We start from the raw sequence: 13,446 nt of genomic DNA, 5'->3' as shown, positions 1-13,446 counted from the left end.
AATATACTCACTTTTTAATGCATTCATCTGTTGTTGGAGCTCCATGCATTTGAACCATAATGAGACGGATAGGCTCTCACTATTAGCCATCAAAACACAAATCAAACATGATCCCCACCAGGTCATGGACTCTTGGAACGCATCCATTCACTTTTGCCAATGGCAGGGCGTCCTCTGCAGTCGCCGGCATCACCAGAGGGTCACGGTGCTCAACCTACAATCCCAAAACTTGGTGGGGTCCATATCCCCACACATAGGAAATCTAAGCTTCCTCAAGGAACTACACCTGGAGAACAACAGCTTCAGTCATCAAATCCCTCCACAAATTGGGCATTTGCGTAGATTGCAGGTACTACATCTACACAATAACTCACTTACTGGTCCTATTCCTCCCAATATATCCAATTGCTTCAACCTCATTGAACTCAAAGTGGGTAGAAATTACGGGCTGGCAGGCAAAATTCCTTCCCAACTTGGCTCCTTGTCCAAGCTTCAAATATTTATTGTCAAATTTAATAATTTAACAGGAGAGATCCCTCCTTCCTTGGGGAACCTTTCGTCTCTCCAAGTACTTGCTGCAAGTGATAATTACTTGTTGGGAAGCATCCCTAGCTCTCTAGGCCAATTGAAAAACTTAACATTTTTTTCATTGCGCTTCAATATGCTGTCTGGTACCGTCCCTCCTCCCATCTATAACTTGTCTGCTCTCCACACTTTTGTTGTAGCACAAAACCAAATTCATGGGAGTCTTCCCTCATACTTGGGCAACACTCTTCCTAATCTCCAAACCTTCCTCTTTTACGACAACCAATTTACTGGATCCATTCCAAAATCAATATCCAATGCCACAAGTCTTGTGCTATTTAATGTTAGAGAAAACAAATTATCCGGGCAAGTCCCGGATGTGCAACAGCTTTGTAACCTCCAAAAATTCAAGATTTCCAATAATAATCTGGGAAGCGGTAAACATGGTGACTTGAGTTTTCTCTCAGACTTGAGCAATGCCAAAGATTTAAAGTCGTTGCATTTTGGCTTCAACAATTTTGGAGGGACCTTTCCAGCATCAATATCCAATATTCTCTCAACAAAGCTTGAGCATCTTAATTTTCGAGGAAACCAACTGCATGGAAGCATACCATATGGGATAGGGAATCTGACCAACTTACAATCTTTGTTCATGGGGAGAAACCACATCACAGGTAACATCCCCACTGACATTGGGAAGCTTCAAAGGCTTGAGAAGTTGAGCATTGAAGACAGCCAATTATCAGGGAGCATTCCAACCTCTTTTGGGAATTTAACAATGTTATCCTGGCTCCAATTGTACGGAAATAATCTTGAGGGCACCATCCCTTCAAGCTTAGAGAAATGCCAATGGCTGATGCTACTGGATCTTTCTCAAAACAACCTCAGCGGTGCAATACCTCAACAAATTATGAGCCTTCCCTCCTCGTCAGTTTATTTGGACTTGTCTACAAACTACTTCACTGGTCCCATTCCAATTGAGGTTAGAAAGTTGAAGAGTCTAATTTCATTAGACATTTCTAACAACTTGTTATCGGGAGAACTTCCTGATAGCCTTGGTACTTGGTAGTTGTTTGAATTTAGAAATCCTATACTTGCAAGGCAACTTCTTGGAGGGTTCAATTCCTTTAACTATGATTTCATTGAAAGGGATTCAAGATCTAGACCTTTCTCACAATAATTTTTCAGGTGAAATTCCACAATTTTTGAAAGGCTTTGTTTTTTTGAAGAATTTGAACCTATCTTTCAATGCTTTTTGGGGTGCCGTACCAATTGAAGGTGTTTTTAAAAATGCAAGTGCAATTTCAATTGTTGGAAACACCAGGCTTTGCGGTGGTATTGCAGATCTCCAGCTGCCCAAGTGCAAGTCCAAAGAGTCCAACGGTGGAGGATTGTCTCGTAAGTTGAAATTAATAATATCTGTAGCATCAGGGATTTCAGGAATAGGTATGGTCCTGTCTTTTATATTTCTTCGATCGTTAAGAAGGAAAAGAAAAGAAACTGCATTGAGCACTTTGGCTACCTCTGTTTTGCAAGTGTCATATAGCACTCTCTTAAAAGCTACTGGTGGGTTCTCCTCGGCTAATTTGATTGGTGTGGGTAGTTTTGGGTCTGTGTACAAAGGAATGTTTGATGATGATAGAGCCCAACTTGTTGCCGTGAAGGTGCTTAACATGTTACGCCTGGGAGCTTCTAAGAGCTTCATCGCCGAATGTGAGGCTTTGAGAAATATCAGGCATCGAAATCTCGTGAAGATGATAACAGTATGTTCAAGTGTTGATTTTCACGGAAATGATTTCAAGGCTTTGGTTTATGAGTTCATGGACAAAGGGAGCTTAGAGGAGTGGTTGCATCCAACTAGTACCAGAACAGAAGAGGTCAGAGACGCACCCAAGGATTTAAATTTTAATCAAAGGCTAGACATCGCCATTGATGTTGCTTCTGCACTGGATTATCTTCATAATCATTGCGAAACTCCAATAGCTCATTGTGATCTGAAGCCAAGCAATGTTCTTTTGGACAGAGAATTGACTGGACATGTTTCTGACTTTGGATTAGCAAGATTTCTAAACGGTAATGTTTCTGCCAATCAAACAAGTTCCATTGGAATAAGAGGATCTGTTGGTTATGCAGCTCCAGGTAAATATTACCATATTTTTCATAATCTACATAAACGTACAGTTGATTAATTCAATAGAGCTATCTGAATTATTTGGTGACAATATTTTTTGATGTTTGAACTGCATGTGTAGAGTATGGTATGGGAAGTAGTGTGTCAACATATGGCGATGTCTACAGCTTTGGCATTCTCTTGTTAGAGATGTTTACAGGCAAGAGGCCCACTGATGACATGTTTAGAGACGGTTTGAACCTTCATAATTTTGTGAAGGTAGCTTTGCCTGAGAAAGTAACTGAAATTGCAGATCCAATACTTATTCAAGGAGACACCAACAACACTCCCAATCAACGCAGCGTCGCGAGAGAAAAAAAGATGGAGGAGTGCTTGAGTTTGATATTCAGAATTGGAATAGCATGTTCTGCCGAATCCCCAACGAACCGAAAGGATATGAGTGATGTTGCATCTGAATTGCATTCTATTAGGGGAATTCTTCTTGGATAGATAGCAGGCAGAGGCAGAGAGACCTTTTGCTATTTGTTTGTTCACATCCAAATTTTCACCACTCTGTACAAATTGCAAAGTTAATATTAAGAAAAAAATAAGTTTGGCTTCACAAAAAGAGTCCGTTTGGGTTTTATATTTTATATAATTTTTTTTTTGTATTTTATATTAATTCTTACAATATGTTCATAAAAAACATTATAATAAATTGTAATTGTGTGAGAGCTACACTTGTTACAATTTCAGTTAAATTGATTTCTAGATTCTATTTATGGCTTAGGAATTAGGATTTAGGTTTTTGCCTATAAGATTTAGGGTTAAAGCCATAAATACTAAACCTTTAAATTCTGAACCTTAAATTTTGAACATACTATATTTTTCTAGAATAAAGCAGGAATTGTAACTCTAATGGTGCGTTTGGATGAAGTAGTTTGAAATTACTAAGGAATTCACAAATGACGGAATTTAAAACGATGTGATTTTAAATTCTAGAATATGTAAATTCTCTTGTTTGGATAACATGTAAACATAATAGAGTTTAAATACGGAATTTATGGTAGTTTTAATTTTTGATGCATCAATTCAAAAGAGTGATGGTGATGGTGGCAACAATAAAAATAATGTTTATGGTGAGTTGACCATATTGGTAGGGGTGATGGCCCACAAGCGGTGGGAGAAATGGTGATGGCTAAAATTGGGGTGTTGGCGGTGGTGTTGGAAATGGCGGTGATGGTGATGGTGGTGGTGGCAGCGGCGGTGGTGGTGGTCTTGGTGTTGGTGGTGGTGGTGGTGGTGGTGGTGGCGGCAGCGGCAGCGGCGGTGGTGGCAGGGGTGGTGGTGTTAGTGGTGGTGACGTTGGCGGCAGTGGTGGTAGTGTTGACATGGTCGACACGATTTATTTTTCTTTTGTAAAAATTGGAATTTTGAAAATGACACCAATTTAGGTGGAATTTAAAGTTGTAATTTACAACCTTCAAATCCCAAGTTTTTTTCCACCTAGAATTTACAAAATTCTGTATTTATTGACCAAAACAAGGAAATTAGAGTATGTAATTTCTTAAATGCTGAGTTTTGTTTAAATTCCGAGTTTTTTTTCTCCATCCAAACACACCATAAATGAATTTGCATTGTTACTATATTTTACATTGTTACATTTATATCACTAAATGAATTTGTTTTTTACTTAAAACAATACTACATTATTCAATAAAGTGTAATTTTACGAAATTATAAAGTGTAACTCTACAAAAATTGCATACTGCATCATAGCAAAATAAAGTGAAACTATTTACATACTATGTCTTAAAAAAAGAAGGTAAAACTTTGTGAGGATTACATACGGCGTCACAAAAAAAATTTTGTTTTAAATCACTCATTGTGGCTTAAAAATAAATATATTTTTTATATAGATTTATGAGTAAAAATTATAATTTTTTGCGACTTTATGCTAATTTACTTAAATAATAATTTGAAGAAATATTTGGGGCAAATAGATTGCCCTTTCTCTAATTCAGAAAAGAAATGTGAAATTAACCCAAGATGAGAGTGAGCATTCGAATGCATGATGTGTGAACTTTTGAATGCTCAACAGTCAACGTATTCGAGTATTTGAATGCTTACTCACATTTCACAATGTTCCGCATCTAACATCCCACGTTATAAAAAGGTTTCTTAATCAACATATCAATATCCAACCGAGCATTCAAACACACATTTCACAATGTACCCGCATCCAACCTGCCACAGATGGTCTCTTAAATTTCACCAAAAAAAAAAAACCAAAAAGAAAGATGGTCTCTTAAGCAACATATCAATAATCGACGGTACATAATAAATCGCTAAAATCGAAAGGTCAAAAGTCATTGGGTATCCCCCAATCGACGGTTTAAAAATGGCTAATCCACATCAACTGTCGTACACCCGCGCAACATCAGTTCCCGCTAGCAAAACCCTGACAAAGCCCTCTGCGAGTGGCTACACACACTCTCGGCAAACCGGAACTCAGAAAAATGGCTTGGCGCTCAGCTGGTTCGCTGTCTCGGTCGCTGGTCTCCGCCGCTAGGGTTTCGTCGCTCCGTTCGGCGCCGCCTCTCCGCCGTCTCCGTCCGCCGACTGTCCCCTCTCCTCGCCGCCTCTCCTTCGCTTCTCCCAGGTCCCCCTTTCTAGCTATTTTTTTTTTCTGTCGCCTATATGTTAGTTGCTGATTGGTTGCTGAGAAAATGGAGGAAAGTAAATGAGAATCAATGGGTGGTTTTTATCTTATGTTATCGGTTGTTCTTTATAATTCACAGCAATTTTGTTTGATTTGGCTTTGTTGGTGATTTTGGGTCTTATGGGAAAAACAAGACAAGTCTTGTTCATCATTAGAAAGAGAAAAGAGATTGAAAGGCAATTTCACTAGATAGAGTAAATGGCAAGAGAAAATAGAAAAGGAGCTAACCACTTTCTGAGAGGACGTCTCTTATTCTTTGTGTTTTCCAACAATCAACTGGATCATGAAATTCTATGGTTACTTAGTGTACCCTTCCTTTTTCGGGGTCATATTTGAAAAGTTAACATTTTTTTTTTCTGATCTCAAACAGCGGTTCCTTAGGTGCCCAGAAAGAAAATAGTGATTTCTTCTATTTTCAAAGTAGAAACTTATCATGAGTTTTTCACACTGACTTAAGTATAAGTACCACAAATAGTCTTCTTATGTTACTGGCATTTTTATGTTTCTTGCAGGAACTTGGGAGAATTGGGGTGCATGCAATCGCTTCTGCCAATGCACAACGCGATGGCTCTCACTTCTCACTTGGCTGTCAATGCGCGTGGCTGTTGCGAGTTGTCACACGGTACCTTCTGCCGTACTTGTCAGGATCGCTAGTAGTCTCTTTGTGAGTCTTGCTGTTTCTAGGACACTTGACAAAGTTGAAAGAAATTCTTTTTCCATTTTGTTTTCAATCCTTCCACTGATGCCCCATGAGAGCTTTAGAGAAGAATAAATAGTGTTGGCTCATTTACATCTAGACAGAATGTGTTTGATTGGTAGAATGATTGATAAACTAGGTAGGATTGTTAAGTATTAAGATTGGTTAATAAGAAGGAATTGGGGTTGGGATTGATAGGGAGGAATGGAAAAGATGGGTGATGCGCACGGACTTTCAATCATCCAAAGGCAGGAGAATGATGCATCGTTGTAGGTTCTCTTTCATTCCTTTTTTATAGACATTATAGATAGTAAACTTTTCGATCTTGAAAGTGAGTAAACAAAGTGGTGCTTGGTCAAATAATTTCCTTACATACTGAATTTTATTTTATTTTATTTTTTTTCCTTTTTCAGGTTATTATAGAATTGAATGATTGCATCAAGTACTTGTTCTGCTTAGCCAATAGTTCTATGAGCAATTTGTTTTCCCATGTTAAATAAGAAACGCTTTGAGCTCTTTGCTTTTGTAAGTTATATAGTACATAATTTTGTTTGCTATTCTGAAGATGAGGAGTGGGAATGACTCATTAGTTGGGCCTATACATTTGTTTTTCTTCTCTCATTGGAGCACCGGTTTTCTTTTATTTATATTGCTTCATGGTTGATATAGGTTTCTGATACATTCTTAGAGACATTGTTTCTGACAGTTTTAAACAAAAACTGCTGCAGTTGGGTAGGCTAACTTATTGTGACTGTTGGATCCCATATATAAGTTTGAAACACTCTTAAAATCCTTTTTTTCTATTAAAAAAATAAAAAAAAAACACATTCTTGAACTTTTGGTGCTATGAATTGTTCATTTCATTAATTTCAAATAAGTCATAATGCTCAGACCAATAAATAGAGCTGAGTTATAGCCAAAGCTGCTAGTAGAAAACCGAAATAACTGGTTTTAGTAGGCATGAAAAGGCTAAATGAAATATGTTATAGGCCATGAACTAGATTAGAATCATTCTCAACGAGTCCATAAGAAGTGATACCATTTTCTTCATCGGTCGAGTAGAGACAAAAATCTTGAGAGACTGATCCGGAAGAAAAACTCAAAAGATAATCCAATTCAAAAGTGTTGATGTTTATACCAATGGATCATTAGAAGAAAAATTCTGATTAATTTCATTCCGATTAAGCTTCCTTTCTATTATCTGGAAGTTCTTAGTATTATACCTAATGTTTGACCTTAATTAATTAAATAAATTTCTTTTGTCATAGTCACAAAGTAAATTATAGCACAAGAATGTTGTGATAAAGGAAATGGCAATATTTGCGTACAAGCTTGTATGGTTTTATCTTAAATCTGTTGCAATCACCTTTTAAAACTTTGTATTTTTTTATAGGTATAAACATATATGCTTTGCTTGAGTTCTTTATTCTGTGCTCAACTTTTGGTACAAAAATTCTTTTGTTATCAGTTTGACTGTTGAGCTTTTAATTTCAAAGAGTATCATCATCACATTATGAATAAAACATGGTGTGAAACAGTTAAAAATAAGGATATTATTCTGGATATACGGTTTTTATTTTAAGCATAAAGTTGGGGAATAAGTATTTGATATGTTTGGATTTCATGGAATAAGCTATTATTTATTACTGCCATTTTAATTTGAAATTCTTACACAGTTGTGCACCTCTGCTATGCCATTGCAGGGACTTGAAAGGACTTCTGGATCAGCATAGTTGAGTGCAACTATACATTGGGGTGATCGTAGAAATTGGATGTATCCTGTAGGAATGAATGCTTTTGGATTAGGAAAATGACCAATAAGAAACTTGGTATTTCTAGGTGTCTGAACTTCAATGCTTATTCTTGGTCAATTGCTCTGTCTTGTGACTAGTTGTTTCATAGTCCCTGCTGTTGACTATGAACCTTTATTAATATTTGCTCTTTTGGGTAACAATAGGTCAGTTCTGATAAATTTTGCAGCATTTGTTATTACTTATTAGTTCTGAGTACTTTTTTTGGTACTGCATACATGGTGGATTGAAAATGCTTGCTATTAATGTGTTTTAGAGTTTCAGAGTTCTAGGACTAGAAGCCCATTCTTCTAGGACATTTCATGACCATTGATGCTCCTTAGGAAGCTGAAACGACTAAGTCTTCAGCTGAAACCCAAAGACAAAATGCTATAGCAACTCCACTCTTAAACTATTACTTTGAAGATCTTCATGTCTTTTCCAATGATCTTGCGTAGCTCTTTATACATGAGTGACTCATGGTTCTGTTTGCACTTGAAAACTATGCACTGTAAATGTCATAATAATGAGCACATGGGATGCTTTGGCTGTGAATGAAGAGCACAAGTGGCGTCGCTGTTGGTCTGTGCAAGCATGGCCCACTTCCTGGAGAAGCTGGTTTATGAGTCATGACATGAGTTGAAATACAGAAATAGTGCTTGGTCTTCTATTCATTAGGAATAAAACTTACCTATCACTGGATACCACCTGTGTGTATCCCCAAGAGAGAAAGAGAGAAAGAAGGAGAGAGAAAAAGAGAGAGAGAGAGAGAGAGAGGCATTGATTAGTGGCCAATGTGTAGGCAGACGACTGCCAAATTTGGTTATTCCTATGTGTGCCTAGAGCACTACTATTGGAAACAGTTCATTTATTCCACACTTAAAAATCTTGAGAATTTTTTATAAAATAACAGATTTTGATGAGATTAAACCATTTTAACCCAAAACATACATTATTACTTTTACAGTTCTTTGGGCATTTATTGGGGGTCAAAATACTTACTCGACTTCAACATTTCTTAGATATATTGATACATTGGAATTCAACATTCAACATTACTGAAGTATGTCGACCTATTTGACTGTTTATAATTTCTTTATTTCAGACCCTTATAGTATATGTTATCCACTTATCCTCAATATTTAATATCTTGGTTACAAACTTACAATGGAATAAAGTTATGACCGACTTCGTTTTACTTTATTGATTTCAAAAAAGTAATGATCACAAAATGTGTGTTCACGTTTGTTTGTACATGTCGACTTATGAGAAAAACCTCTTCGTTATTCTAGTCTGCACTCATGGCAAATGTTGATTAAACAAAAAAAAGAGTGGAAGCCCACTGTCAATGTCACTATGTCAGCCGGACAAAGAAGATGCAAATTCAGTTCATAGTGTAGCATAGCATTTGAGGCCACAAGCAACTTGCAAACTTTGTAACTAGCTCTCGTTGTACACATCGTGGACTACTATTTGAGAGAATACCAGGAAAAAAATTTCCTAGACACGTGTGACATAACTCTTTGATCTTAACGAGAAACTTAAAATGAAGCTAACAAGAAAGAAAAAAAAAATGAAGCTAACAAATGTTACAAGATCACAAAATATAATCTATATAAAGTTGCACTTGCACTGCAAAAGCAGCCTTTTGGTTTTTGGATTTCATTAGTGGCTCTAGGAAAGAACTGCTTTGAACTCAAGTTTGGAAAAGTATAGTTCCAAAAATGGGCAAACCCACTTCACCACTTCCTATCACCCTTTAATTATTTATTCGTTGAAAAGATATGCAAGGCACGCACATTCACTGATTCACATAGCCAAATTACAATAAAGAATTTATTTTTCATCAAAAAGCAAATACAAACGAACGATTGAAACTTATTTTTGTGTTACAAAAACCCATTACAATATAGACAGATAATGTTTAACTTCTCTTCTCTCCCACTTCAGTTCATTCACATTCCAAGGAAATAACCAATTGAGTTATATATGGGAGAGAAGGAGAAAGTTTTCACATGGAGGTGGCAACCATACATAAATTTCACCTTCCAAAAGAAGTGAAAATAAGGGTGAAATTTGTTTTTATTGAGAGAGAGAGAGAGATTCCACGTACTAGTATCACTCATGAAGCTCATAATTCATTGTGTTGATTAATGTCACAAAACGACTGAATGCAAGTAAAACTGTACAAGTGGCTCCTAATGCACTTCTCCTATTGTACATATACATTGCCCACTACTAGTTCCAAAAAGGACATCGAGAAGCCTCAACATGAAGTCACCCACATAGATTCTACTGTCTAAAAGAAAACACTACAAATTTGCTAGGCAAGATACCATCCTATCTGGTTTGCTAATTGCTACTTTTTAAGCCATTATTGCCAATTCTCTGGGCCCCATTGGGACCCCCCCACAATACATCAAATCATAAGTAACTCTACCTCCACTCACTAGACACTAATTCAGAGTTCTGAAGCTTATCATTCACTCATCTCCACTCAGAACTGCACATATTTTCTGGTTGGTACCATTTTAAGGCAAATTCAGATTTATACCTCAGGGCCGATCCGAGGATTTAGGTGGCCCTAGGCAAAAGAAAAAAATTTGAGGCCCTTTGCCCATTCAATAACTAAAATTAACTGATCAAAAAATTAATAAGCAATTTCTAACCTTATACCCATCAATTTAGTAAGAGAAATTAAAAAAATAGAACTGATTTGAATTAATTGAGAATCTTTAAGTATACAAAAGCTGAAGTCAGTTTTAAAGATAACTAATACATGTAGCAAGTTTTAGGCTGCAAGTAGCAAGTTTCTTGGAAATCTATATTCCAAATTCTCTGCTAACAAATCTTTGTTACCAAATTAGAGAGCTTCCTTACTTCTTGATATTAATTAAAGGAGGTAAAGTGTAAAGCAATTAAGAGGAATATTCGAATGGATGAAGGAGGCCTTGGACTATGAGACTGAGAGTGATGAAGAGGAATGAATAGTTGACAAAGAATAGTTAGAGAAATAAGATGATTAGAGGAATAGTCAATGGATGAAGCAGGCTTAGACTAAAAGTAGGAATAGTAAAAAAGTTTTTTTTTTTTTTTTATTAAGAAGCCCAACTTAGAAGTTAGAGGTCCTTTGGGTGGGTGGGCCCTAGGCAGTCGCCCAGCTCGCCTACCCTCAGGGCCGGCCCTGTATGAAAGGGTTTACTAATCACTATTGAAGAGAGTTAATAACTTATGTCCTATATACAGGGTGTGGAGTAAAAGTAAAACTTCCATGTAATATTATGTCTCTCTCATCACATGTTTATGTCACGTGATGAAATAAGCACATTGAGTATATACAGTAGGGAAGTTTTTTTTTTTTTTTTTTTTTCTAGAGAGTGATATGAGTGAACTATCTTTTGACAACCTAGACTTCACTAATTAATAGTGGTAATTATGCAGGAGAATTTTGAAAAAAAAAAGAGGAAAACTGGAGAACAATAGCTATTTAGATGATGTTCAGAAATACTGCTGATGTGCCTGCAAATTATTCCTGTACTGACTGGTCCATGCATCAATTGATGCACCATAACAAGAGATTCCTATTGAGAAAAAGAACACTACCATCAGCACTTCTGATGCAATTTTAACCCCTCTCAGCTGTTTAATACAACAAAAAATCCTTGGATTCATCATACTTATAAAGCCACATAATAAACCATTTGTTTACTTGGTGGATAAGAAGCACCGTGGCAAGCACTTCAAATAAATTTTGGTATATGATTTGACTATTGATGAAATTGTAGGAGTGTCAACCTTGTGATTCTCCTGTTACTCAAGAAGGAAGCATGTAAAGTTGGTGTCATTTGAGGACAGAAAAAGGAGATGGATGAAAGTGGGGAATCCTAAGCTTTACAAGGGCAACAGTGAAGATGACGTAAGCATTGTCCCAGCACCAAGCTTCACAAGGTAGGGGTCACTGCATTGAGATGGGATAAAATAAAAAACAGGCAATCTCCACTCTACATTCTAATGCTTCTTTCTATTCCTTTCCTCTTTTTCCTCTCTTCCTCTTTGATCTAACCCTCCAAACAGTCCATTATAACCATAGCACAGCCTCAAATTCATCAACTTCCTTTTGACACACTCACCTAAAATGATCTCCCAGGGAGAAGCAGCAAGTGAAATGATATTAAAGAAAGAGCAAAACAGATTTTTAATCAGCAATGAAGAAAGTGAAGATCATAATCCAGGAGAGTGGCTGAACCTGAGCCTAGGTGGGAATTTGCTCTCAACAGAGGGAGACACAGAGTCACAGTCAAGACCAGCTTCTGGCAAGGTTTTTTCCTGCAACTTCTGCATGAGGAAGTTCTTCAGCTCACAGGCATTAGGGGGTCACCAGAACGCTCACAAAAGAGAGAGAGGTGCAGCCAGAAGATACCAGTCCCAAAGAATGATGTCAATGATGGGTTTGCCCTTCAATGCTTCCCTGGTTAGATCCCTCGGCGTTCAACCCCACTCACTTGTGCACAAGCCAAGCAGGGACGAAACTGCACTTGCAGGAAGATTCAATGATGCCAATACAAGGTTTAGCATGATGCCTTTCACAATGGACGATGTAATGGATTCGATGTGGCCAGGCAGCTTCCGCTTGGATCCACAAGTATTAGGGCCACAGTCAGAGCCATGCAAGCTTGACTTAAATCTTCGACTCTGATCCATCCATATCCTGCTACCTTAGTTGGGAACTTTCTTTTATGACTTTCTATTGGAAGAGGTCTCAATTATTTCATCTATCAAGTACAGAACTAACATATATAGGTTAGAGGCCTACTATGGAGATTCATCCTCTGTTTGTCTGCCTGATGAATCTAGGAAAGATACTGAGAAGTTCCTACTGTTTTATGCATGATGTAAATTATAATATCGCAGTTATTTCCAATTCCACAATGCATGCAATAATCACAAGTCCATTATGTGTCATGGCAATGAGTATTTAAGAGCCTTTTTTCCCACTCCTGATTATCAACTTATAGTTTCGTTTTATCCATGATGCAAACATGAAACAAGAGCTATTCCAACCCCACCCCACTTTGACCACTCAAAAGCTGAATCCCAGAGGCCTTGAGTGATATCAAAGCAGCATAAGCAGATTACCAACTCTACGAAATCATATTTTCAAGATGGGACCTCATGTTTTTTCTTAGTGTATTTAATTTTTGTTTCTTGTGCATCAAATTTCAGAATAATCTGAAAGAGGTGGTATGTCTCTGTAAAAAACCAAAAATAAAAAGTTGAGCCCATTTTAAAAAGCCCAATTCAAGTCAATCACTAAGCTCATCATCTGTATACTGTGTATTGGGAGATGTACTTGAATTTTAATCTAAAACAAAATACCAAAAGCTTGTGCCTATTTCCAGATCAACAAATCAAATAAGCTTCTTCTGTTTAGTGTAAAACATTTATACAACATCCATTTCATTGGCATAAAGAGCAACCAACATGAACTGAGAGAAACAGGTTATATTGGCAGCTTCAAAGAGGAAAGGGTAGTTCTCAAGGAGTCAGGAGGATGCATAAGAACTCAAATCACCAATAGCCTAGACAACTAACAGCAAGTACC

General features: G+C 37.1%; 4 protein-coding genes across 7 annotated transcripts; all 4 read left to right on the top strand.

Annotated features, from left to right (window-relative positions):
- Positions 1-124: 124 nt before the first annotated feature.
- LOC147276653 (uncharacterized) lies at positions 125-1,594 on the top strand. Its single transcript, XM_086255541.1, has one exon. The coding sequence runs from the start codon at positions 125-127 to the stop codon at positions 1,592-1,594; it is 1,470 nt and encodes a 489-aa protein (XP_086111667.1).
- A 49-nt stretch (positions 1,595-1,643) lies between these two features.
- On the top strand, positions 1,644-3,191 carry LOC147276652 (putative LRR receptor-like serine/threonine-protein kinase At3g47570). The gene is made up of 2 exons (XM_086254853.1): positions 1,644-2,664; positions 2,778-3,191. The coding sequence occupies exons 1-2, from the start codon at positions 1,659-1,661 to the stop codon at positions 3,143-3,145; spliced, it is 1,374 nt and encodes a 457-aa protein (XP_086110979.1). The 5' UTR covers positions 1,644-1,658; the 3' UTR covers positions 3,146-3,191.
- Positions 3,192-5,070: 1,879 nt separating this feature from the next.
- Positions 5,071-8,036, top strand: LOC147276651 (uncharacterized). 4 transcript variants are annotated; one of them, XM_086254767.1, is made up of 4 exons: positions 5,071-5,297; positions 5,870-5,979; positions 6,253-6,323; positions 7,758-8,036. In XM_086254767.1, exons 1-3 carry the CDS (start codon positions 5,155-5,157, stop codon positions 6,273-6,275), a joined length of 276 nt encoding a protein of 91 aa, XP_086110893.1. In that variant the 5' UTR covers positions 5,071-5,154; the 3' UTR covers positions 6,276-6,323; positions 7,758-8,036. The 4 variants fall into 4 exon arrangements, 3 of the variants coding, with proteins under 3 accessions (XP_086110893.1, XP_086110892.1, XP_086110894.1); XR_015123947.1 differs by having other exon boundaries at positions 5,072-5,297; positions 5,870-6,021; XM_086254766.1 differs by lacking the exon at positions 6,253-6,323 and having other exon boundaries at positions 5,072-5,297; positions 5,870-6,021.
- Positions 8,037-11,518: 3,482 nt separating this feature from the next.
- On the top strand, positions 11,519-12,797 carry LOC147276650 (zinc finger protein 7-like). The gene has a single exon (XM_086255070.1). It carries the CDS (start codon positions 11,980-11,982, stop codon positions 12,538-12,540), a length of 561 nt encoding a protein of 186 aa, XP_086111196.1. The 5' UTR covers positions 11,519-11,979; the 3' UTR covers positions 12,541-12,797.
- Positions 12,798-13,446: the final 649 nt, after the last annotated feature.

This window comes from Dryas octopetala, chromosome 8 (genome assembly GCF_963921425.1).
Source record: "Dryas octopetala chromosome 8, drDryOcto1.1, whole genome shotgun sequence".
Taxonomy (NCBI): Eukaryota; Viridiplantae; Streptophyta; class Magnoliopsida; order Rosales; family Rosaceae; genus Dryas; species Dryas octopetala.
This window is presented reverse-complemented; position numbering and strand designations above follow the sequence as displayed.